Below are 27,096 nucleotides of genomic sequence, written 5' to 3'. Positions count from 1 at the left end.
CCCACAGAGAGGGCTCACAATCTGGGTGTCCTCCTGGATGCACATCTGTCTTTAGAAGAGCATATGACGGCCGTGGCCAGGGGGGCCTTTTATCAGGTTCACCCGATTCGCCAGTTGCAGCCCTTTCTGGACCAGGATGCCTTGCGCACGGTCAGTCACGTCCTTGTCACCTCCCAGCTGGACTATTGTAATGCTCTCTACATGGGGCTCCTCTTGAAGAGCACTCGGAGGCTCCAACTGGTCCAGAATGCAGCCGCACGGGTGGTTATGGGTGCAACTCGTTGTGCCCATGTGACACCTCTCCTGCGCGAGCTGCACTGGCTCCCAGTGGTCTTCCGGGTGCGATTCAAGATGCTGGTTACCACTTTTAAAGTGCTCCATGGCATAGGATCCGGGTACCTTCGAGACCGACTTCTGCCACCAATAGCCTCCCACCGGCCAGTTCGCTCCCACAGAGAGGGTCTCCTCAGGGTGCCATCGGCCAAGTTATGTCAGCTGGCGACACCCAGGGGGAGGGCCTTCTCTGTGTGAGCCCCAGCCCTATGGAATGAACTGCCCCCTGAAATACGTAAGATCTCCGACCTCCGGGTATTTCGCTGTGCACTGAAGACCCTGTTGTTCCACCAGGCCGGGCTATCGACATGATAATTTTAAATTGGGGTATTTTAAATTTCTGGGGTTTTAAATGGAGCCAAATTTATTTAATAATTTTAAATTTTAAATTGATGTTTGTCTTGTGTTTTTAAATAGGCTGTACACCGCCCTGAGTCCTTCGGGAGAAGGGCGGTATAGAAATAAAATAATAATAATAATAATAATAATAATAATAATAATAATAATAATAATAATAATGTTACCACCAACAGCAAATGCCGCCTATGCAATGAGAAAGATGAGACAGTCGACCACCTGATCAGTGGGTGCAGCAAAATTTCACAAACTGACTAGCTACAACGCCATGACCATGTTGCTAAGATCATTCACTGGAAATTGTGCCAGAAGTTTGGATTTGAGTACAGCAAAAACCACTGGGAACATCAGATTGAGAAAGTTTTAGAGAATGAGAAACTCAAGATCTTATGGGACTTTAGGATTCAGACTGACAGGCACTTGGTCCACAACACACCTGACATAACAATAGTTGAAAAGAAAAAAGTATGGTTCATTGACATTGCAATACCTGGTGATGTACGAATTGAAGATAAGCAGCAAGAAAAAATCACCAAGTACCGGGACTTACAAATTGAAGTTGAGCGACTGTGGAAAAAGAAATCGTGTGTTGTCCCGATTGTAATTGGAGCCCTTGGAGCAATACCCAAAGGGCTATTCCGCTATTTAGAAATTCTAAAATTGCCGGACTTGAACATTTTGACTCTACAAAAAACCACCTTACTCGGAACAGCTTACATCCTCCGACGATACCTTAACAGTTCCTAGGTCCTTGGTTAGGACTCGAGCTGCTGAGCTATTAACCAGCCTCAAAGGCTGTGAATCTCACTAAAGATTAACTACTTCTTCTTATTATTATTATTATTATTATTATTATTATTATTATTATTATTATTATTATTCTGACTGACCTCATATTTACTTGACTTGGCTGCTTTTGGTTTGGACCAACATGGGGCTGATTTCAATAAGGTGGTGCTTGTACAGAATGATTGACACTTTAGTTCAACTTGTTCTGGCTTGGATAGAGTAGCTTTGAATACTTGGTTGACTGCCTTTCTCTGATTTGAATTATCCTGGCCCTGGCTAGAACAAATTGGCTTTTTGCTTAACATTTCCGCTTCCCCAGCTCAACCTTGCTATGTTTCTTGCTGGGATTCTGCTTAGTTTTTCTTACATCACACTTGCTGAACATATTGAGGGGACTTGCTAGTAGCTTATCTCTTTTTCTCTGTCATCTCTCCACTCATCACCTTGTCAGCCAAATTCTTTGCAACCTCTGGAATCTTGCTAATAGCCAACCTGCTGGGTAAAGCTATTGGATAAGCTATTGGCTTGTGGTTCTAAATTCCTCTAAGCTAACTGATCCACCGGTCAATTCTTCTTCATATCTCCATATAGTTGCAACATTATTAGCTTCCTTTCTGAAATGAAATGAACTTTTAATGAACATTATTATACCAACTTCCCAATGATAAATAAATGACAACTTTTATTTTGCCCACTTTCAGCATTTCCAAATAGATAACATACCTAAGAGGTTCTTGGTGCTCTCTGACCTTGGCTATTTTCTTGCAGAGGTTTCATTATCCAAACTAGATAACATCATCAGTGCCTGCATACTTTTCTTCCCTGAGCGTGGACCTCCAAAGTATGTTCATATAAAGGGAACCAGGGAGCTTTTTGAGCAGAAAATTCATAATTATCTACCTACCTAATATATTTTTCCTATGAGATCAAAAGGAAGTTAGAAGTTTCAGATACATTTTTGACCTAATGATAACTGAGTGTAAGAAATGTTGAATAAGAATCCTAAAAGGATTTTAATGTTCACCTACATTCATGGAGTCTGATCATCACATGATAACATTTTGGTCTCAGCAGTGTTGTGCAGACAACACTCAGACAAGAGAAAAAAAGTCACATTTGTGCATAACAGGCCCATAGTCTGGGGATCCTCCCAAATTTATGGTTTCTGTTAGTAGAAATCATAGACAGGAAGAATTCTGTACAGTTCCCTCTGGTGTGTCAACTGTTGCCGTTCCTGAATTGGAAAGCACTGCTGCTAGTTACTCATACCCTTATCATCTGGATTGTTGCAGTTTGTTCTACGAGACATTTTTTTTAAATAGTGCATCACAACAGAGTCATGTTTAAGAGATGGATGCAGTAGTGGGATTCAGCCAGTTTGCACCAGTTTGGGAGAACCATTTGTTAACTCTTTGTGGAGTTCTGTGAACCAGCTAAATAATCAAGCCTGCCTGTCTGCCTGCCTAATGATTCCAGTAGCTCAGATGTTCCTGGTCGTTTGTAATTAACCAAAGGTAGGGAAAAGAAAAAGAAGAAATAACCAAATAGCCATTTCCTCAGGAAATGGACTAGAAAAATTCTAGCCCCTTTAAAACTCAGGGGGAGGGGGAATAAAGTGAAAGAGAGGGTTTTTTTTTTTCCTTCTCTCTCCCTTCAGTTAATAGCTCCAGGCAGACAGCCAAGAACCATTTAAAAGGCAAATACTTAGTTGCAATAATAAAACCGCAGGAATGCCATCAGCACAGAAACAATAGAAATTTATAGATCATACAGATTAACAGAGTTGGAAGGGACTTTATAGATCATCTAGTCAACCACCTGCCCATGCAGGAGACCCTACACCATTTCTGACAAATGGCAATCCAATCTCTTCTTGAAAACCTCCAGTGATGAAGCTCCCACAACTTCCGAAGGCAAGCTATTCCATTGGTTGATTGTTCTCACTCACTGTCAGAAAATTCCTCCTTATTTCTAGGTTGAATCTTTCCTTGTTCTTGACAGGATTAGGCCAGGGAAGAAGTTTTTAAGATGTTAAATCAGAGCAGGAGTTTCTTGTCAGAGTTCTTATGTCTTTTTAAATACACGTTCTAATTAACAGAATTGATTTTATTAATTTGGAATAGGGTTGCAATGCTGTTACTATGTTAATGTATTTCGATCCTGCATTTTCATCATTTAAGAGCTTACAGTATTAGACTGTAAAGATTTCAAATTATCTTGTAATTGTGTGGCTTGTGTGCGATGGAACATCCACAACTTCTGAAGGCAAGCTATTCCATTGATTGATTGGTCTCACCCTTAGGAAATTTCTTCTTAGTCCTAGGTTGCTTCTCTCTTTGGTTACTTTCCATCCACTGTTTCTTGTCATACCTTCAGGTGCTTTGGAAAATAGATTGACCCCCTCATTTTTTAAGGACCCCTCAAATTTCTTGATAAAAAAATTAATCAGTGGAACAACTTGTCTCCAGAATTTGTAAATGCTCTAAAACTGAAAGTTTTTAAGAAGAGATTAGATAACTATTTGTTTGAAGTGGTGTAAAGTTTCCTGCCTAAGCAGGGGTTGGACTAGAAGACTTCCAAGGTCCTTTCCAACTCTGTTATCCTATCCTATCCTATCCTATCCTATCCTATCCTATCCTATCCTATCCTATCCTATCCTATCCTACTCTACTCTATTCTACTCTATTCTATTCTAAATGTTGGAACAGTGTTATTTTATTGTGCTATTTTATTGTGAGTTGGACTAAGGAGAAATTTCCTAAGGATGAGACCAATCAAGTTGACCATGCCCACCAGTCACGTGACCACCCAGCTGGTCATTAGGGCAGAGAACCAGTTGTTAAATTATTTGAATCCCACCACTGGCTGGGATGATTATATAAAAGTCAGGAATAAACAAACAAATAATAAAAGAGCTATCCTGTAGACTTTTTAGAAGCAGCAGCTGCTCCAAAACATTGAATTCCATATAGTAATAATCTTGTATCCTTTCCAAACAGCCAACTAGGTAAATTTCATTTTAAAAAATCCTATTTGAACATTGATTGAACATTATATGTACAATGTAACATTAGATTATATATACAATGATTCTTTACTTGCAAACTTCTTTCTCCAAATACTGCTTTTCTTTGAGTGTACATTAGGCCTAATTAAATAAGTTTGGTGGTTCAATTTTTCAAGGTAAGAAATATGTTGGATAAGTTGGAAAGGGCAGGGCAGGGCAGGGCAAGGCAAGGCAGGGCAAGGCAAGGCAAGGCAAGGCAAACATGTTTTGTTATGTTATGTTGATAATTAAAATTTATGTGTTTCTTATACAACCAAGAATGAATCTTCAAATACATTGTAAAATTATTATTGTTATTTTATAAATTACTTTAGAAGTAATAGATTTATCCCAAGATCATATAATTTTGGAGGGATATACAGTATGAACACATTATTAGATATATGACATAATGGCCTTTTTCCTCATCATAAATTTAGAGTTAAAGATTTGCAGGATAATTAATTATACTGAAATGTTTGCTTCATTGTATGATCAAAAAAGCCTTCCCAGAGACATCTCAAAACATTAGAGTTCATTAGCAGCAAAACTTTTCAAAAATTTCTGTGTTCTAATTAATTGAAAGATTATAGATTTTTAAATTATATTCTTTGACATATCACAAGTTATTCCCTAAGCCTATTTGAATCTAGTTTTTAATTAATGAAAAGCAAAAAAAAAAAAAGTAACAGTCCTTGCAATACATCCAGTTGTGTAAAACAAACAGAAAAATAAAATCTAGCAATCTTGATTCCAGAGAAAAGAAATGTACAGCATATTTTCTGACTCAGTGACTCCCAAAGGAAATATATTTATTTATTTATTTATTTATTAGTTCAATTTATATGCTGCCTTTCTCCAAAGACTCAGGGCAGCTAATTTATCTCTTGGCAATAAAGTTTTGCAAAAGTATCTGTAGTTTAATATATATATTGTTAAGAAAAAATATGTCTCCCTATGGAATAATTCTGAGAATTAGAAGCATAGCACTTTTGAAATGAAACTTGTTTTGTGTTCTATTATTGAAGACCTAAATAATTATTCTGGGAAAGCAGTTATAATAGAATCTTAGTCTGTGTCCATGTCAGTGTTATACATATTTCCTTTTTAGGCCCCTTTGCATTAAATTCTCCATGTTTTGTATGAACATTTCTCTAATTTTTTTTTTAAACTGTTCAAACTATTCCAAAATAGATTATTTTGTTGTATGTATTTTATCTGAAAATGTCTGATCTTCTGGAACTGGACTGTAGACAGTTTATAGGCTATAGGCTAAAATAAAGATACAAATAAAAATTATGATCAATATACAATACTAAACATTGTGAAATGAAGAAATGGCATCATTTATACAGAGTAGTTTTTGCAAGAGGGGCAGTCTTATACATTCAAAAAAATGAACAAAGAGAAATCCTCAGAGGCCATGGAAGAGCCATGTTTTTCACCAATTCCCTAGGGCCATGAAAATGAGCCTATATGTGCTTCAGGGAAGCTGTTCTAAAGAAGAGGCCTGATATAGAGAATGTTCACCATTAAGCTAGGTGGGGACCCTCAACCAATCTTCCTTAATTCTTGACAAAGAAATTATTGGGGAAAGGCAATCTCTAAGAAATCCAAGCCCTGACCCCAGGAGTGAAATTTACTTACTTTTCCTACTGGTTTGCTAATGTGCAATCACCACACATGCCATCATCTGTGCATGCGCAGATGATCAAAACCGGGACATGATGATGTCCCAGTTTGGGGGGGCAGAGCCTCCCGCCACCAGTGCTACTGGTTCTCCGAACTACCCGCCACCGGTGCTACCGGCTCCTGCGAGCCGGGTAGAGCCGGCAGCATTTCATGCCTGATCCACATAGGGCTTTTTACATTAGGTAGCCATCAGCATCTTGAAGTGTGCTCAGGAATGTAATGATAGTTAATGTACCTTATGCAGCATAGGTGTAACATAATAATATCAAACACAACGACAAAACATGTATACCACTGTCTTCAGGGCAGTCTAATTTGAATAAATTATAGTAATCAAATAAAGAAATTATAAAAGTATGAACATTTTTAATAAATTATGTTCCAAATGCAGTTGAAACTGGCATATTAGCTGGGAAAAATTTATCCTGATCATTGTTTCTGTTTGTCTTTCAGTGAATAAATGAGCTCAGAAGGAGTATAATCCTATCTAGAATCAAATATGGTACAATTCTGGAACCAATAGTCTCTGAATTAACAGCCAGTCTGACTTGTTTGGGTTGAGTTATTATCAGTTCTGACACAGAAAAAGTATGTCTGAGACAAGAACCTGCTCCAGAAGATCCAGTTGAATCTCAGTCTGAGGAAATTCTATGCATTCAATTAATTGAGGTTGTTCCACCTGGCAATCACCAGGAGCAATTGCCTCAATTCCCAGAGAATAAGGAATTGGAGTTGGAAGGACCACCAGACCCAAAATGTATCATGTGCACTGGAGAGCAGAGGAATAGGCTCAGCATATCTTCTTGTACTTCAGGAGCATTCTCAATTTTGATTACCTGCACTAGTCTGTGTTCTATTCAGGAACAATTGCTAATTTGGCTTCCTTCATTGGGAACAACCACTCTGTTTGCAAAATCTCTGGCTATTATACCCTGAACCTATGCCCATAGAAACTCTGTGCTTTTCATCCTGGACTGGCTGATAGACTTTCCTGCTCATGCAGGCAATTGGACTAGATGACCTTCAAGGTTCCTTCCAACTCTGTTATTCTATGACTTACCAACAACAGGTAATACTAAGTGTGCATTATTTTTTTTAGAAGTTTGCTTTTTCTCCATTCCTTAAATTCTACAGCTAAAATGTTAATTATTAAATTACTGTTGGCTCAGTTCTCTTTAATAATAATAAGAGCCAAGGTGGCGCAGTGGTTAGAATGCAATACTGCAGGCTACTTCAGCTGACTGCTAGCTGGTGCAGTTCAACAGATTGAATCTCAACAGGCTCAAGGTTGACTCAGGCTTCCATCCTTCTGAGGTGGCTAGAATAGGACGCATATTGTTGGGGACAATATGCTGATTCTGTAAACCATTTAGAGAGGGTTGTAAAGCACTATGAAGAGGTATATAAGTCTAAGTGCTATTGCTATTGCTATTTAGGTATGGAAGAGAATTAAATATTTGGAAACAACATTAGTTCTGTAGGAATTGTTATCTTTTTATTAGACAATAAAACCTCAGCTGTTTTCTCACGTGTTTTGGCCAGGAGTTTAAAGCATGTTGTTTTAATATAGTTTTATAATGTTGGAATCATCTGTGATCTCAGAGATTTAACTTAGTTTATTAAAATATATAGTTATAGACAAAACATGCATATGCTAAAAAAAAATTACACAGCATCCAATAAAAACCTATTCTTGCCTGCACTATATATACAAAATGAAGCAATGAAATAAAAAACTCCTGGTTTCTTAACAAACAGTAAACAACTGCTATCTGAGAATGCTCTGAATAGCTTGTAGTTACAGAGCAGATTAGCTGTGCTTTTCAAAAGTGATAAATTTGAGAAACACATGTACTGCTATCTTAGTTTCAAAGTCTGAGCTGATACAGGAATGTTCTTGGTAAGGAATAATATTATATCTACCCAATAATACCATTCAGGAGAGAGCATCCAGTGTTGTGAACTTCTCAGGGTCATGGACATGAGACAGGGACAAATTTTTAAAAAAATAATCCAAGCATCCTATGAGATTGACATGTAAATGGAACAGGTTTTGAGGAACTGCTAAATGTTAATGTGTATAGTTATTGTAGCAGAAAGATTTGTTATGTGAATTACTTCAATTCTCTTTCATTTTATACACCACTCAAAATTGCCATATGTTGGGTGCCATATAAATAGAATACATAAATACATACATAAGCACATACACTAGAAATTTACTGCTCCAGAATCCAATATGTATATTTAAAATTGCCAAATAAATTTATTTCAGAAAGACTTTTGTGATAATCAAATGATTTTTTTTTCTTGTAAGTAAGGTTTAAGGTAAACCAACTAACCATTGAATAATAACTCAGCTAAACTTTACAAAGGATCTCTATGTGTAATTATATTATTTGCAACTTAAAGTAAGAGGTAGGTAAAAAAAAAACTTAAAACAGCTATGTAAAGTCAAATCTATTATAATGAAATATACAGGTGGAGGAATTGGTTCTTTTTAGAATTTTAGAATCTGTGATTATCCATTTAAACTAAATGGCAGGTCATGTATATTCCTATTGTAACAAAACACACTGGCTGAATGCACTTCCTGACACCCATGCAGAATTTGCAACAGATACTTTTTCTTTTCCCTCTAGAAGAGAAACTCTGTCACTACCTAGGATTGAACTCTCAATCTTCCAAGTCAGAGATAAGCTCTCTCGCTCGCTCGCTCGCTCGCTCTGTCTGCCTGTCTGTCTGTCTCTGTCTGTCTCTGTCTTTCTCTGTCTGTCTCTGTCTCTGTCTCTCTCTCTCTCTCTCTCATCTCAAAAAGAGCTCCTGCATAATAAAGGTAAATTTGTTGGTTGTTGGTTTTTACCACTAATGCATAATTTGTCAATAAAACTTGTGGCAATTGTTTTAACCAGATTTTGTCAGAATGCCAGATTGTCACTTAGGAAATATGGCAGAAGTCAAAATGTTAACTGAAATAATATTTTTAACTGATTTCCTGGCTATATAACCCTTCAGAAAATACTTACTGCCAATTTCTGATAAGGGAATAATAAAACATTGTTTCAAATCATTGCATGAATAATTCATATTCACATTCTGACAATCCTATTCTCTAATTCAAGTGACTGTGGAATTAAAAATGTTTCAATACTGATATATTTCTGAAATTTATAAATGGACTTCATATGAAACTCTATTACAAATATAAACCTACAGAAATTGTAAACCTTTTTAAAGAAAAAGATGTAACATTTATTAATAATTCAGAATCCACTTTTATTACATTTCACATTGTGGTAGATTCACTATGATCAATTTATAGTGACAGTATGAGCATAAACAAAGAATTAATATTTTGTCTGGCACCTTGATAGACTTTCTTTTATGATAGACTGTTTCAAAATGTTCATTCTTTGTTTCCTTTAGAAACTGTACCATGGAAGTACAGAATGTGACCATTATCAGAGAAATCATTTTGATTGGATTTATCTTTGAACCAATTTTGGAAATTATCCTCTTCATGGTTTTCCTGCTTATTTATCTAGTGACAGTTCTCGGGAATGCACTCATAATTGCACTGTTTTGCACTAATCATCGTCTACAAACCCCAATGTATTTTTTCCTCAGCAATCTATCTGCCATTGAGATATTCATGACAACATCTGTGATGCCTAAAATGCTAGCTAATCTTCTGTCTGAAAGAAAAACTATTTCCTTTGCTGGCTGTTTCACTCAATCATATTTCTATTTTTTCATGGGTTCTACGGAGTTCATCCTTTTTGCTGCCATGTCCTTTGACCGCTACATGGCCATCTGCTATCCCCTTAGATATCCCATCCTTGTGACTGGAAAAGTTAGTGTTAAGATAGTGATTGGATCTTGGATTGGTGGATTCTTGTCAGTATTCTTGTCTACTGTGTTAAAAGCCAGGCTAACGTATTGTAGACATGTTATAAATCACTTTTTCTGTGACAGTGCTCCCTTATTGCATCTTGCCTGTCAGGATGTAACCATGATTGAGCTGGTGGACTTCCTGGTATCCTTGATTCTACTGCTTGGTTCTCTCTCATTCACGGCTACATCTTACATCTACATAATTAGCACCATTGTCAAGATTCAATCTGTGGAGGGCAGGAAGAAGGCCTTTGGTACCTGTGCCTCCCATTTCACTGTTGTCTCCATGGGCTATGGAATCTCCATTTTTGTTTATGTGAGGCCATCTCAGAGTGATAGTATGAGCCTAAACAAAGCCTTAGCCATTTTCTCTGGCATCCTAACACCCTTCTTGAATCCTTTCATTTTCAGTCTAAGGAATGAGCAGATGAAAGAGGTGTTGAGAGATGTTCTAAAGAAAATGTCTTTCAAAATAAAGTCAATTTATTACTCTTAAATTTATGATTTAAATGACAATTTTAATATTATGAGGGGATCTGATTCCATTGCACATGTGGCAAAGGAGGGACTGTTATCAATTACAGCACTTGGCAGTAGAATATACCCCATGGAAGTCTTCCTCCTTTACATCAAATGTTTTCAGAAGGATAAAAAGTCATTTTCTTTTTCTAAACTTTCTGATTCGTGAGTAGAATTGGGATTAATTCTAATCCTGTCTAGAAAACTGAATTTGCCATGTCAACACTGCTGATAAAAGCACCAATGATGGCTGAGTTGGTTTAGCTTTCTACTTCACAAATTTTATTGAAGTAAGGTACCATTATGAAACTCTACTCAGCCCTTTCACAAATTTAATCCATGCCTAAACTCTTTAATTCAAGTGAAATAAGGTGGTCCATTTTGACCCCTTAGATCAGATCATCAGCATGGGTTGATTCAATGTTGCTTGCTCTTTTGTCTGAAAATGGGATGTTATAATTGTACAGAAGCTTCTTTTAAAATCTGTAATCAAGAAAAGTTGTTTCTTGGATTCATAAACTCAGTGTATGGTGTTCCTAGACCAGTTTTTCTGAATAATCATATTAATCAAAACTTCATTGTTTCAAAGCATCTATTTGAAACTCCATTTAGTCCTTTCACAAATTCTGTCCATTTCTACCATTTCTGAAATTTCTACTTTCTTCTAATTTCATGGAAATTAATAGAGATGACATTTATTCATGTTAACTAGCTTTCTGAAATAAAAATGAGTTTAAGCAATACAACTTGTGGGGTACAATTTTTGCAGTACATCTTACAAAAATATCAAAAATAAACATGGCATCTAAACTAATTCTCTAAGTGTAATAATTGATTAAAAATCAACTGATTAACATGTAAAATACATAGAATTGTAGTTGTGAAAACAACATATTTATCTTGCCTTAATTTTATACTGCACAGATGCAACATACTATACCAATTACATGTATATAATTGCTATATATTTGATGTGATGTTGTTGATCTATTTTATTAAAATGTATTTCTTTTAAATGAATTAATGCCATATCCTGTATGTATAATATGTGGTTCTATACTGCACTTTAAAAATACTTTGATTCTGACAGAAAGACATTTAGTTTCTGAGATTTTTTTAAAAAACATACAGATTTATTTTACACTCCCTTTTTACAACCTTGTAATCTTTAAATTTGGGATAGAGTCAAGATGACTGGATGGACCTGAGTATTTACTGGCCAGATGCCCTTCCTGATGCCATTCAGACTTCACAACCTATTTTTTTTCTCTGCGCCTAGGAGAAAAACATCTGCTGCTATCTAGGACTGAACTCTTAACCTTCTGAGTAGGAGGTGAGCATCTTCACCACTACACGGTGGTGGGATTCTACTGGTTTGCACTGGTTCGGTAGAACTGGTTGTTAAGTAGTTAAGTAGTTAAACAGTTTGGAGAAGCTGTTGTTAAAAGAAATCTCCTTTTGATTTTTTCCACTTTACAGGGTTAATCCTGTAAGGAATTACAACATTCGGTGTTGTTTCCTAGCCTAATCTTTATTGCCCTGCTTACAGAACCACCTCTCCGGCAGTATGCCTAGATTTACTATCGCTTCCGGTTCCAGAGGTTCTCGGAGGTTTTTTTTTTTGCTTGACTTTCTTAAGATCCTGCCAGGCACATTCTACAGCACATGTCCAAGATGGTGGTGCCTGCCTGAACTACGGCTGAGAATGGGCTTGCTTACCCTATAGGTCCTTTTGGGGGTCATTTTGAAAAGCTACAACCCCTGGCCCGGTTAGGGGAGTTCTTCACCAGCTAATTGGGGGCTTTGCCCCCTCAGAATATCGAGGCTGGATGAAGATAACAGCGTTGGCGTCTCTGTCTCCGATGCAGCCGGCGAGGTCTGGTGCAGCGAATTACATCAGCTGGGCGGCAGCGGTGTTTTTCTGTGCTGGAGTCTTTTGGGGTTGGAGCAGCGGCGGCGAGTGGCTCGCTGGCATCGTCTGAGGCTCAACAATGTTCCTGAGCCCCGGGGTTTCTTCTGGGCATCTTGGGGACCGCTGGGCTCCCTGTTGAGTTCTGGGACGCTGCCAGGTCTTTTTGTCTGGCAGCGGCAGTGGCAGTGGCGGTATTGGCTGCCGCTGGAATGGCACCTGTGTGACAATGGCGGAGACGATGGCAGAGAAGAGGGATCCGCTCTGAGACCTACTGAGACGATCGATAGGGTCAATGTGGCAGATAAACACCTATCATCCAGGATTGGCTAGGTTCTGTATGAGGGCTGCCCAGTGGACAGGTTAGCTCCTTGCAGACATTGGGAGGCCTCTGTTGGATTTTTTTTTTTAAATTGATTTATATGCCGCCCTTCTCTGGAGACTCAGGGCGGCTTACAATGCGTTAAGCAATAGCCTTCATACTTTTGTATATTTATACAAAGTCAGCTTATTGCCCGCACAAACTGGGACCCTCCTTTGGGGGCTGGGGATTTTCCATCATTTCCCCTACGCATTATGGCTATCTCGGACTGGCTGCCACCATCACTGATTCACTGACTCACTGACTTATTGAAATTGATATCTGGCTTATTTCCATCTGAGCCCTTTCCCCCTGGCCATTTGGGGGGACTGTCAAATATGGTGGGATGCTATGGAGCCAGTGTATTTCTTTCATCTCACCAGCAGAGGGGACTGACCATCAGACCAACCACCGTGAGAGGGTGGCTTGTGCCCCTCAGGCTTAGTCGATTTGGTATTAGCCCATTATCTACATTTCACCAGCAGAGGGGGCTGACCATCAGACCAACCACCGTGAGAAGGTGGTGTGGACTTTAACCCCTTGGACTGTGTTTGATATTTTATTGGTTCATTACTTCCATCTCACCAGTAGAGGGGACTGACCATCAGACCAATCACCGTGAGAGGGTGGTTGGATCGTATTCCCCTTGAACTGTGTTGATTTGGCAGGAGACTTTGCCCATTGTTGTGAGGGGACAGTGGACTTTGGACCTTGGATTTTGGATGCTCCCATTTTATTTGCTTTCCCCTGAACCTTTATTTCTCCATCTGGATCTTTGGGGCATGGTCACTCATCCTCTTGTAGCAAAATGTACTCGGCAGCTGAGCTTCTTGTTCTGCGAGATTCCCCCTCTCGTAGGATTGGCCCTCCACTCTATCGAAGGCCTACCTTGATGATGGGTTTTGGAACCCCGAGAGGTGGCATGCGGCGAAGAGGGGGCTGAGGGTTTTTTTAAAATTGTCACTAGCTAATCTTTTAACGGGTTTTGGGGGGAAGGGTTGTTTGGTGAAGGAGAGGGAGGGTGATTTGTTGGGGGGCAGGCCCGGCACAGGGTTGTGTTAGGGGAGGTGTGGAGTGGGGACTGGAGGCGATTAGTGGAGGAGGGCGATTCCATCAGGACTGTCGGTGGGAGGGGCAGATATGGTGGGAGCAGGGGGCCACATTGTGTTATGGGGGCACGTGCCCACTGTCTCCAAGCGGTGACATGATCTGGCCCCCAATGCTCACCTTGTTCCTTGGGTTGTCCAGAGTCTCAGAGCCCCGGTCTTAGGCTGATGCTGTGCAACGCCAGGTCCGTGGTCAACAAAGCCCCCCTCATCTGTGAGCTGATTCAGGAGAGGGGAGTGGACCTGGTGGGTATTACAGAGACCTGGTTGGGCCAGGAGGGGAGGGTCCCCCTTGTTGAGATGTGCCCACCGGGTTTCCACACATTTCATCAGCTGAGGGCCCAGGATAGGGTTGGGGGAGTGGCGGTTATTGTAAAGGAAGGCCTCGATCCTAGGGAGGCCACTGTACCTCAGATAGCCAGATGTGAGTCTCTCCTTGTGAAGTGGGGCCATGGGATGCAGGTGGGCTTGCTGATTGCGTACCTAGCTTCCTGCTGCATGGCAGCGGCCCTGCCTGAGCTCCTCAATGTCATAGCTGGGTTGGCGGTTGATACCCCCAGGCTATTGGTCATGGGAGATTTCAATCTGCCGTCCATCGGTGAAACGTTGGAGGTGGTTTGGGAGTTCATGGCTTTCATGACAGCCATGGACCTGACACAGTTAATTCATGGCCCTACTCACACAGGAGGACACACTCTGGACTTGTTTTTGTCTCTGGTCAGTGGTTGAATGGTCTAGATATAGGGGATATAGTCATCGAACCCTTGTCATGGTCAGACAATTCTCTCCTTAGACTTGACTTCCTGACCGCTACACCCTGCTGCAGGGAGGCGGAACCGACTAGGTGGATTCCACCCCAGGTGCCTGATGGACCCTGATAGGTTCCAAATGGAGCTTGGGCCATTCCCTAAGACTCTGGCTCATGACTCGACGGAAGACCTGGTGGCCGCCTGGGACAGGGCAGCCACTGGTGCTTTAGATCGGGTCGTGCTTTTGCGGCCTCTGACCCGGCGCCAAATCGGCCCAGTTCCTTGGTTCTCCGAGGAGCTGAGGGAGATGGAGCACCGGAAAAGATGCCTAGAGAGTAGTTGGAGGGCTAGTCATTCTGGAACTGACCGAGCACTAGTGAGATCTTATATCAAGACCTACTTAGTGGCGATAAAAGTGGCAAAGTGTAACTACTTTTCCGCTCTTATCGCATCGGCAGATAATCACCCAGCTGCCCTGTTTAGGGTGACACGCTCCCTTCTCCACCTGGGAACATGGGAAGACCCCTTGCAAGGGTGTGCTGAGGATTTTGTGCATTATCTGCACGATAAAATCACTCAAATTTGGGACGGCCTGGACTCTGACTGGGTGGGTTCAGGTGAGGTGTCCGAGGTGAGTCTTGAGAATGTTATCTGGGAGGAGTTTGATCCTGTGACTCCCAAGGACATGGACAGGATGCTGGGGAGGGTTGAACGCAACCACATGTTTATTGGACCCATGTCCCTCCTGGTGGTGCTGGCTACCTGGGAGGTTACACGAGGCTGGCTCCAGAGGATTATAAATGCTTCTTTGAGTGAGGGTTCTTACCTCCCACCTTGAAAGAGGCGGTGGTGAGGCACCTCCTCAAGAAGCCTTCTCTGGATCCAGCTGCTTTGGCAAATTACCGTCCTGTCTCCAACCTTCGCTTTGTGGGGCGAAGGTTGTTGAGAGTGCAGTTGCGCGACAGCTCCCACAGAACCTGGATGAAACTGTCTATCTGGATCCGTTCCAGTCCGGCTTCAGGTCTGGGTACAGCATGGAAACGGCATTGGTTGCGTTGGTTGATGATCTCTGGAGGGCTCGGGACAGGGGATGTTCCTCTGTTCTGGTTCTATTAGATCTCTCAGTGGCTTTTGATACCATCGACCATGGTATCATGCTGCGCCGGCTGGAGGGGTTGGGAGTGGGAGGCACCGTCTTACGGTGGTTTTCCTCCTATCTCTCCAACCAGTCACAGTCCGTGTTGGCTGGGGGGCAGAGGTCGACCTCGAAGCACCTTGTTTGTGGGGTGCCACAAGGGTTGGTCCTCTTGCCTCTTCTGTTCAACGTTTATGTGAAGCCGCTGGGTGAGATAATCCGTGGATTTGGGGTGTGGTGCCATCTGTACGCTGATGACACTCAGCTGTACATCTCCATCCCAGACCACCCGAACGATGCCCTTGAAGTGATGTCCCGGTGCCTGGAGGCCATGCAGGTCTGGATGGGGAGGAACAGGCTCCGACTCAACCCCTCCAAGACCGAGTGGCTGTCCTCCTGGATGCATGGCTGTCTTTAGAAGAGCATATGACGGCTGTGGCCAGAGGGGCTTTTTATCAGGTTCGCCTGATACGCCAGTTGCGTCCCTTTCTGGATCGGGACTCCTTATGCATGGTCACTCACGCCCTCATCACCTCTTGCCTGGACTACTGCAATGCTCTCTACATGGGGCTCCCCTTGAGGAGCACCCAGAGGCTCCAGCTGGTCCAGAATGCAGTTGCGCAGGTAATTATGGGGGCGACATGGCGCTCCCATGTAACACCTCTCCTGCGCAAGCTGCAATGGCTCCCGGTGATCTTCCGGGTGCGCTTCAAGGTATTGATTCTTATCTTTGAAGTGCTCCATGGCTTAGGGCCCGGGTATTTACGAGACCACCTTTTGCCACAGATAACCTCCCACCAGCCAATCCGCTCCCACAGAGAGGGTCTCCTCAGGGTGCCGTCGGCCAAGCAATGTTGACTGATGACCCCCAGGGGGAGAGCCTTCTCTGTGGGGGCACCTGCACTCTGGAACAAGCTACCCCCAGGAATACAACTGATCCCGGACTTCTGTACTTTCCGCTGAGCGTTGAAGACCTTCTTATTTCAGCAAGCCAGGCTGGCTTAAAATTTTAATGGGCTATTTTATGGGTAAAGGGTTTTAAAATTTGGGGAAGCCAAACTGATCTAATTCTGTTTTAATTTATTTTAATTTTTATACTGTATATATTTTAATTTTGGCTGTTCACCACCCTGAGTCCTTCGGGAGAAGGGCAATATACAAATTTAATAAACCTAAACCTAAACCTTAAAGAGGAAGGGTTGTTTTAAGCTTTTTACACCACTGTTGGGAGGAAAAAGTCCCCTGTTGAAATTTTTCCAGCCAGGGTGCAATGATCAGTACTTTGAAGAAATAATTGAATAACGAAGCAGAAGCTTTTAATGACAAGGAACCAAGATGAGTGATATTCAGCAAGGCTTCTTGGCTAGCTAGAAAGATTGACATTCAAACATGAGTTTACATACCCTTTCTGACTTTTGGTTTAAAAATGGTTTTTGGTGAAGTTTAATTCTGTGCTTGGTGATGTTTAATCCTGTGTTTAGTGATGAGATAATTTTCCCTATTCAGCTTTGTCTGGAAGGAAAAATGTCAATCTCTGTTCCTGAAACGAAGCAGCTTTGGAAATCTGACTAGTTCCGTGTCTATTTGTTGTGGTATTTGATTTAACAAGCAACAGATATTCTGTTTGCTTCTTTGCTTCATTCTGGAGAGCTTAAATGACCTCTCTGCTAAAGGGTTTCACTTTATGAGCAAGAGTTGGCTGCTGATAGTTATTATTGCATTTTAACTATTTTAATTCCTCAAGGTGCTCTGGTACCCTCCCTGATTTGTAACTCCAGTTTGCATGTATTTTTAATCTAATGATTGGTATTTAGGACAGCTTTTTGCAAGCAAAGAAGCTTTTTGTATTTTTGTCCAGATAATCCTTGATTTACAACAGTTACAATGGCACTGGAAAAAGTGACTTATGAATGTTTTTCACACTTATGACCATTGCAGCAAACTGTCATTAGGGCAAAGAAGCGATGCCACATGACCACCTGGCCATGGCCACCCAGTCACATGAAGCACCACAGTTGTGAAATGAGTGACACGGTTGTTAAGAATGCTGCAACGGGCATAAATGATGACCAGACATAAGTGCAAGGACCGGTCAAAAGTGCTAGGACCTGTCAGAAATCACTTTTTTCAGCCCTCTTCTGATTAGTCCATTTTGTGCATATGGACTACTCAGAAGGCTGAAAAAGTTATTTCTGACAGGTCCTTACTTACGACTGTTCTCACATTTTAAGTTTTGTGCCCTATCTTGTCACCATGATGAAGACAAGCAGTTGTGAAATGAGTGACATGGTTGTTAAGAATGCTGCAACAGACATAAATGTGAGGATGGTCATAATTATGAGGACCAGTCAAAAGTGCGAGGACTGGTCAGAAATGACTTTTTTCAGCCCTCTTTGCAGTCCCTATACACATAGCCATGGCCACCCGGTCACATGATCAGCTAGCCATGCCCACCCAGTCACATGACTACCAAGCCACACCCACCCAAATAAGCCACGCCCACAGAACAGGTGGTTAAAAAAATTGAATCCCACCACTGCCACTACACCACTATGCTCTTTTGTACAGACTTATTTTTACCAAACATCATTTTCGTTCTCCCTCTTTATAATTTGTCAATATTCACATTAATAATTTCTGCTTATTTTTGTACTGACTTTTTGTACAAAATAGAACATCCTTTTCTTTGATAAATTTATATTTGGGAGATCTTTGAGAAGTTGCTGTCAGGTTCAAGAAGTCAGGAACCAGGGTACAGTTTAAAAGTATTACAAGGTTATTTCATGCTACCTATACACAAGAATATGAACTACTAATAATCAAGGTAAATTGGTCCCAAGTAAGAGTTAATGGACTTCAAAGGATGTGTATGTGTGTATGTGTGTATTTAGGTCTCTTATGAGGGCTTAAAGATTCCAAACTGATAATGTATTTGATTCAACCCTTGGGCTCAGTTGGATCATCTCTTATAGTTATTAAATGCAATTAAAATATTATATTTTCTATTGCATTGACCATGACATATTCTCTGTTTGTACATCTGATAACCCTCAATATTCAAAAAGAAGCATTATGAGATTTCATGAGCAATGTTGCTTTTCAAAAAATAAAGTAATTTGTTTCAAAATGCAGCCCTTCATTTGGGTATTTTTCATACTATATTTTCTGCTCTGCTCTTCCACCTATTCAGAAAGGATCTTTGATAGACATAGAATTTATTTTGAATAGTGAAACCTTGAAACAATTTAAAAAGAGAAACAATCTATTGGTATTCTTAATCCCTATTTTCTTAACCCTATGAATTTGGGCAGTGGAGAGGGGGGACAAAGTATCAGAGAGAGTTTTGCTGAATCTCCTTTGAGTTTGGATAAAATTAATTGGACACTTGAGAGTTTCTTACATTAATAATAAAGTTGCCATATGCAAGAGTTTTTAGTAACATCTTCTGAATTCATATACTACTGATATGGATAATATATGGGTAAATTGCATTATTTAATCCAGTTCAATTTTTTTCCTTAGATACTTAAATAAATAGAATGCTAGAAGTCAGTCACATCTAAGGATTCTTAGTAGATGGTATAAGGTTAATTGATTTTTAGGAGATCTTAAGTATATGAAGTATGCTAGACTGTCCCTTTTCCTTGTCTTCCCTTTCCTCTTCTCTCTCTCAGTTTTTATTAAAATATATAAGTAACTTTTCATCTTAAAATTATGAAATTAACTTATTAGTGAAATTGTCCCATAGTATTGTATCCATAAGTATAATATGTGTCCTTTATTGTAAATAACTAATATAGTTAATGCTTTGATTTACATATACTGTACTAAAGTTAATGCTTTGAATGAATACACATAAAGGTGAAAGGAAGGAAAAGATTGAAAGGAAGAAAATAAATCCTAATATAATATAATTTGCTTTTGAAAGCTGACATACAGCTGATTTTTGCAACTTGTCTTATTTTGAAACATCATAGCAATAACTCTGACAACATGAAATCTCCAAATATCTATGGTAAAGAACTTAACTATCAGTAGCCACAATCATCATAATTGTTCATTTGTCATCTATCTTCAACTAATACCATTGAAAGAGGTAAATAAAAATAATGAAAACATTCTGTAACTTTAATCCAGCAACAATTGGAGAAGGATTAATTTCTCATCCCCACTACATAAACTATTTGAAACAATTCTCCCCTCCCCCAATAATAATACATAAGTTGAACTAATATTTAATCATAAATTGAACTTTCAGAAAAATGCTTTAGTTTTATGTCATGGATAGATTTTTAATAGTTTAACACTCAGAGACAAATGCATATGAACATTTTTTTCAATAAAATATGTAAAAGTATAAGTAATATAAATATATAATTATAAAAGTATAAAAGTATATAAAAGGAGTAAATGAGGAAAAAATAAAGGACTATTAATGTCTTACTTAGTCTCTTTTTACAAAAGGTGTGGTCTATGAATAGGAAAAGAAGTAACAATTTAGTAATATTAAACAACAAGAGGACCTAAATAAACTGTCAGTTGCAATTTGTACAGGGAAGTCGAAAAAAGGAAAAATGCCTAAATTGATGCTATTTTAATTACCACTGAGAGTATTGCAATCTAATTGTTCATGCTGGTTTTTTTTTTTTTTAATTGTAGATTTTTTTTAAAATTGCTGTTCATGAACAAATTTAGAAAAATAGTTTTATTGTCACAAGGAAAGAAGACTGTAATCCTACATACAGTTTCTTGGGGGGAAAGCCTCTAAATATAGTTAGACTTATTTCCGGGTAAACATGCCAAGAAAGAAAATAAAAATACAATGCAGGATCAGCCTGTAGGTAAGTAAATATATTAAAGTAACAAAGCCTCTGCTTTTATCTTTCTTGATTCAACAAAGTTGTTGTTTTGGATCTAGATTAAGTTTGTAGCCCTTACTGAAATTCATGGAATGTGTCAGTTATGAATTAATGATGTATCAGAAAACATATACAAATGAAATGAATACTTCAGCTTCCCTCCTTCTCTGCATTTTTGTCTCTTTCTCTCTTTGCTGTTTCTCTGTTATTATGACATTCTGTGCTATGCTTTGCAGCATAGAAATCAATGCCACTTTTGTAAATTAGAATGCAAACAATTAGGATATTGAATGACTCTATAGGGTTCAAAGGCACATTCAATTTGTATAACCATGCACTGAAGAAAATAGTTTCGTTAATCAATCCTTTGGTCTTAAATTTAGGATCGATAATGGTAGCTCCCCTGCTTTCCACCCACTCTTCCCCAATCATACCAAATCCTTTATTTTTCATGCTGACTTTTTTTTTCTTGTTATTTTCCAAGTTTCCTCAATAACTGCATTCAATGGAATACAATGAACCAAATGAATGAAACTGAAGTCTGGGAATTTGTCCTTTTGGGGTTTTCGGATCACCCCACATTGGAGCCAGTGCTTTTTTCCATCTTCCTCTTCATTTATCTCCTTATCCTGCTTGGCAATATTGGTATCATTATCCTGGCTGCTACAGATCCACATTTGCAGACTCCCATGTACTTTTTCCTTCAAAATCTGGCATTTCTTAATCTTTGCTATACCACTGCTGTGATCCCGAAAATGTTGTCCAACATGATATTGACCAAGAAAGTCATATCCTATCACATGTGCATGGCACAAACATATATCTCTCTCTTCATGGGAGCAGCAGAATGTATCCTCCTGGCTGTGATGGCTTTTGACCGCTTTTTAGCAGTGTGTCACCCCCTGCGTTACACCATAATAATGAATTTCCAAACCTGCATTAGAATTTCAGCTGCTTCTTGGATTGTTAGCTTTCTAGTTTCTGTTGTCCCACTCTACCTTTCTTTGCCCCCACTTTGTGCCCCATATGTCATTAACCATGTTTTCTGTGAGGCTCCTGTTTTACTGCATATGATTTGCACTGATACCTCTTTAAATGAATTATTAATGTTAGTTGGTAGCCTAGGGACACTAATGCTGCCCTTTATCTTGATTCTGATTTCATATGGTTATATTATTGGTGCAATAATAAGGATCCACAGCACTAGTGGCAGATGGAAAACCTTTTCAACATGCTCTTCTCATTTGACAGTGGTGATAATCTATTATGGAACAGGAATGTTCATGTATATGAAGCCAAAATCCAGTTACTCAGCAGAGCATGATAAGCTAATTTCTATATTTTATTCTGTTATCAATCCACTGCTGAACCCTATAATATATAGCTTTAGAAATAAGGAAGTCAAAGAATCATTAAGGAGAGTCTTTGGAATAAATACATTGGACAAGCCATACTAAAGACAGAGTTAAGAAAAAAAATATAAATCACAATATGTTTTCCAAATTATATAAACATTATATAAACTAAAATAAATAAAATTATTAGCAATTATTAGCAAAAATAAATAAATATGAATATCAGATTGGTACAGTACTGGAAGAAGATCAAAAAGAGACAAAACAAAATCATTATTCATGCAATGTACAATTAACCAGGCAAAATCATTGACACAAGATATAGCATAGCACAGCACAGCACAGCACAGCACAGCACAGCACAGCACAGCATAGCATAGCATACAGTGGTGGATTGCTACCGGTTTGCCCCAGATTGGACACTTCTGTGCCAGAAATGTTGCACGCACCCACGAGTGAACCAATAGCAACGAGTTTTGAAACCCGCCTCTGATATCACAGCACAGCACAGCACAGCACATCACAGCACAGCACAGCACAGCACAGCACAGCACAGCACAGCACAACACAACACAACACAACACAACACAACACAACAAAACAAAACAAAACAAAACAAAACAAAATAAAATAAAATAAAATAAAATAAAATAAATAGCTGGAGGGAACATTGGAGGTCTTCTAGTTCAATCCACTGCTCAGGCAGGAAACCCTATTACTATTTCAGACAAATGGTTGTCCAATCTCTTAAAATTGGGGTATCTTTAAGAAAGGGTGTATTAATAGAAAATTGATTAATTAAAATCTTATGACTCTCATATAATAATTTTAAATGACTAAAATTCTAAATTGTTTTAATAAGTCCATCTTTTCTAAAGTTTCATTCTATTATTTGCATTGTTCATTTGGGTTCATTTTGGAGTTTGGAGTTTTGGCCGAATTGTAAACATTAAAATTATATTAAAGGAAGATGTGATGACAAAAAGTTTAGGAATCCTTGTTCTAAACTAAGAACAAAATATATTGTGTGCATTATAAGAAAATTATTATTTGTAATATATTTTATTATTGTCTTCTCTTGATTCATAGCATTGTTATAAGTGTCTCAACAGCTAAATATGTGTTTGATCCATTACCCATATTTTTTTAAAGATTAAAAACTGCCATCAGATGTTCTGACTCAGTTTGACTGTGTTTTTTTTTGAAAAAAGTTTTATTTTAGATTAAAATAAAAAAAACAGCAGCATAAAAATATTATCCTTACAAACAATTATAGACAGCATCTCAATCGGTTAAAATCATTTTGTGCTTACAATTTTCCAGATCTCATAATATAACAATTATTCTTTACTTAAACTGAAGATAAATATTTGTTTAATGCATTGTAAGCCGCCCTGAGTCTCCGGAGAAGGGCGGCGTATAAATCAAATTTAAAAAAAAAAAAATTAAACATTTCATATATGCTATCTCATCTCCATACTTTTTTGTCAAACCATTGATAAAATATCTCCCATATCAAATAATATTGTTTATCTTCCTGTTCTCTTATTTCAAATGTCAATCTACTCATTTCAGCACAGTCCAACATTTTCATAATAATTTCTTCATCAGTAATTATCTTCTCTCCTTTCCAGTTTTTGGCAAATACAATTCTGGCCGCTGTTAAAAGGTTCACAATTAAGTATTGTAATTCTTTATTAAATGTCTCTGGTAAAATTCCTAATAAAAATATTTCTGGTTTAAAGTCAATATGTCTCTTTGTCATTTTTTCTAACCATGTATGTATTTTAGTCTAAAATCTCCTTGCTTCCACGCATGTCCACCACATATGGTAGTACGATCCTGGAGTTTGATGACACTTCCAACATTTCTCCGATTTATTCTTAAACATTCTGGCTATCCTCGTCGGGGGTAAATGCCACCTGTAAAACATCTTATACAAATTCTCTTTATATGCTGTCGACATTGTCATTTTATAATTATGTGACCACAATTTTTGCCATTTCTCTAAATCAATACTATAACCAAATTTTTTTCCCCCATGCTATCATTGATTCTTTGATTTGTTCTTCTTCCAATTTTACTTCAAGTAAATATCCATATAACTTTTTAATTACATGGTCATCCGAACCCATTAATATCTTGTCTAAACCAGTCAAAACACTATAAATACCTTCTTGTTTAAAGTCTTCTCGATATCTGGAAAGTATTTGCATGTATGAAAACCAATCTATCTTAATTCCCTGATCTTCTAAATTTTGTTTCAATTTAAGTTCACTCTTTTCATCCAATAATTCATTATATCTAACAATTTGCTCCCCTCTAAATACCACTGGATAAGAAAAAGCTTCAATTGTAGATACCCAGACTGGAATCTTCAAATAACGGTAGTTTTCGATCTTCTCCCATGTCAAAAACAAAGCTTCACGTATCTGATGTCTTCTAAAATACCCCTGAATTTTAGTTCCTTTATACCATAAGAAAGCATGCCATCCCATCAGCAAATAATGTCCCTCCAAATTTAATAATCTAGTGTTTTTCAATGTTACCCATTCTTTAATCCACATTAAACAAACCACTTGATAGTATAGTTCAAAATTCGGTAATCTAAAACCACCCCTCATCTTAGCATCTTGTAACAGTTTGAGTTTATCCTTGCCTTCTTTCCCTGACAAACATATTTCAAAATCATTTTATTTAAGTCTGAAAAAAATTCCTTACCCAGCTTTACAGGAATTGTCTGAAAAAGATACAAGATTCTAGGTAAAATATTTATATTAATAGTTGTAATTCTACCCATCAAAGATAGCTGCAAGTTTCCCCATTTCACCAAATCCTGTCCTATCTGTTGCTTGAGCTTATTATAATTATTTTCTTTAAGAGAACTACATTGCTGTTAATTGAATCCCCAAGTATTTTACCTTATTTGTGACCTGCATCTTAGAGATCTCCCTCAGTTCTTCTTTTTGTTTTTTTAACATATTTTTGGTCATTATCTTCGTCTTCTCTTTATTAATTTTCAAACCAGCAACCTCCCCAAATTCACCTATTTTTTCTATCAATTTATTTATTGATGTTAATGGTTCTTCAATAATAAAAACCAGGTCATCAGCAAAAGCTTGTAATTTATATTCTTCCTTTCTAATTTTTATTCCTTTTATCTCTTTTTCTTCTCTAACATTTCTATTCAGCACTTTCAACGTCAATATAAATAGCAATGGGGATAAGGGATATCCTTGTCAAGTACCTTTTTCTATTTCAATAGCATCAGTCAATTTTCCATTAATCATTACCTTTGCCATCTGTTTCATATATATAGCTTCAATTGCCTGAATAAATTTCCTTCCAAAGCCCATCTCTTCCATTTGTAACATCGTAAATCTCCAATTCACATTGTCAAATGCTTTTTGTGCGTCTAAGAATACAATTTGTTTTTCAGGGCGCGCTTCATAATATTCTACGGTATTCAAAATTATTCTTATATTGTCTCTAATTTGTATTTTTGGAAGAAATCCATTTTGATCTGGATATATAAAGTTATTCAAGTATCTCTTAAGTCTTTCTGCCAGTATTGAAGCAAAGATTTTATAATCCGAATTTAGCAGAGATATAGGCCTATAATTTTTAACTTGCTGTGGGTCTGTGTCTTCTTTCTGAATCAGTGTGATATAGGCCTCAGTCCATTGGGGTATTGTTTTATTTATCATTACTTCATTCATAACGTCAAAAAGTTGGAGACATAGGATTCTTGTAATGTCTTATAATATTCAACAGGCAAACTGTCTGGTCCTGGTGTCTTTCCATTTTTTTGTTTCTTAATTGCTTCTGTTAGTTCCATCATTGTTATATGCCCATCTAGCATTTCTTCAATGTCTTGGGGATCAAAGGTAGTTTTGCGTTCTGTAGGTATTTTTTAACTTTCCCCTCTTCAACCTGCTCTCTTTTATAAAGTTGCCTATAATATTCTTGTATTATTTTCCCCATCTCTTTGTTTCCAAATTTACTTTGTCCTTGGTCATCAATCAGTTGCATTATTTTTTTTTATTCCTTTTCTTTTTTCAATTTATATGCTAGCCACCTTCCTGGTTTATTTGCATTTTCAAAATAATTCTGTTTAGCACTTCTTATTTTTTGGACTAGCTCTTCCTTCTCCAGTAAATCCATTTTATGTTTTAACATATCCATTTTCATTTTTACATCTTTCTTATGTGGATCTTTCTGAAGTTCCTTTTCAAATCTCTTTTATTCATTCTTTAATATTGTAAAAGTCTATCTTTTTTTTACATTCCTTTTTTTAATATAATCTATTATTATACCTCTAGCGTAGGCCTTCATTGTATCCCAATGGTTTTGTATCTATGTATCTTCCTTTTTATTCTCCTTAAAGAAAAACTCCAGCTCTCTTTGCATTTTCTGTACAAATTCTTTTTCTTTTAAAATTGTATTATTTGAAGTCCATTAGCTTTCCTTTTTTGACCTTTCCAAATTACTATCACTGGATTATAGTCAGCCCATAAATTAGTGTCTATTTCCACCTGTTCAATTTTCAGAATCAAGTCCATTGTTGTCCATATGATATTTAACCTGGACCAAGATGAGTGTCTGTTTGACTAGAAAGTGTATTGTCTATTCTTCCCACTTCTAACTCTCCATATATCTTTCAAATTTATTTCCTCTATCATTTTAAAGAAAGAATTGGGCAGTGTTTTTCTATTATGCTTTCCTGTTTTTGTTGTTTTATAGTCCAATTTTTCATCTGCTATTCCATTAAAATATTCTTATCTAGATCCATTCCAGCCGGGTTTCAGGCCCGGGCACAGCACAGAAATGGCATTGGTCGTGTTGGTAGATGATCTCTGGAGGGCTTGGGGCAGAGGTTGCTCCTCTGTTCTGGCCCCGTTAGACCTCTCAGCGGCTTTTGATACCATCGACCATGGTATCATGCTGCACCGGTTGGAAGAGTTGGGGATGGAGGGCACCATGCTATGGTGG

At 38.3% G+C, this 27,096-nt stretch overlaps 2 protein-coding genes across 2 annotated transcripts; both read left to right on the top strand.

The window, feature by feature from the left end:
* Nucleotides 1–9,653: 9,653 nt before the first annotated feature.
* Nucleotides 9,654–10,607, top strand: LOC117668762 (olfactory receptor 6M1-like). The gene has a single exon (XM_034422824.2). It carries the CDS (start codon nt 9,654–9,656, stop codon nt 10,605–10,607), a length of 954 nt encoding a protein of 317 aa, XP_034278715.2.
* A 10,624-nt stretch (nt 10,608–21,231) lies between these two features.
* Nucleotides 21,232–22,206, top strand: LOC117668761 (olfactory receptor 2G3-like). Its single transcript, XM_034422823.1, has one exon. It carries the CDS (start codon nt 21,265–21,267, stop codon nt 22,204–22,206), a length of 942 nt encoding a protein of 313 aa, XP_034278714.1. The 5' UTR covers nt 21,232–21,264.
* Nucleotides 22,207–27,096: the final 4,890 nt, after the last annotated feature.

This window comes from Pantherophis guttatus, chromosome 4 (assembly GCF_059756535.1).
Source record: "Pantherophis guttatus breed Tessera chromosome 4, ASM5975653v1, whole genome shotgun sequence".
Classification (NCBI taxonomy): Eukaryota; Metazoa; Chordata; class Lepidosauria; order Squamata; family Colubridae; genus Pantherophis; species Pantherophis guttatus.
Note: the sequence above shows the minus strand (reverse complement) of the source record. Positions and strands in the feature narration are given on the sequence as shown.

What these genes read in the sequence shown, in the direction of transcription:
- LOC117668762 (XM_034422824.2), top strand. Translation starts at nt 9,654, where the DNA reads ATGGAAGTACAGAATGTGACCATTATCAGAGAAATCATTTTGATTGGA.
- LOC117668761 (XM_034422823.1), top strand. Translation starts at nt 21,265, where the DNA reads ATGAACCAAATGAATGAAACTGAAGTCTGGGAATTTGTCCTTTTGGGG.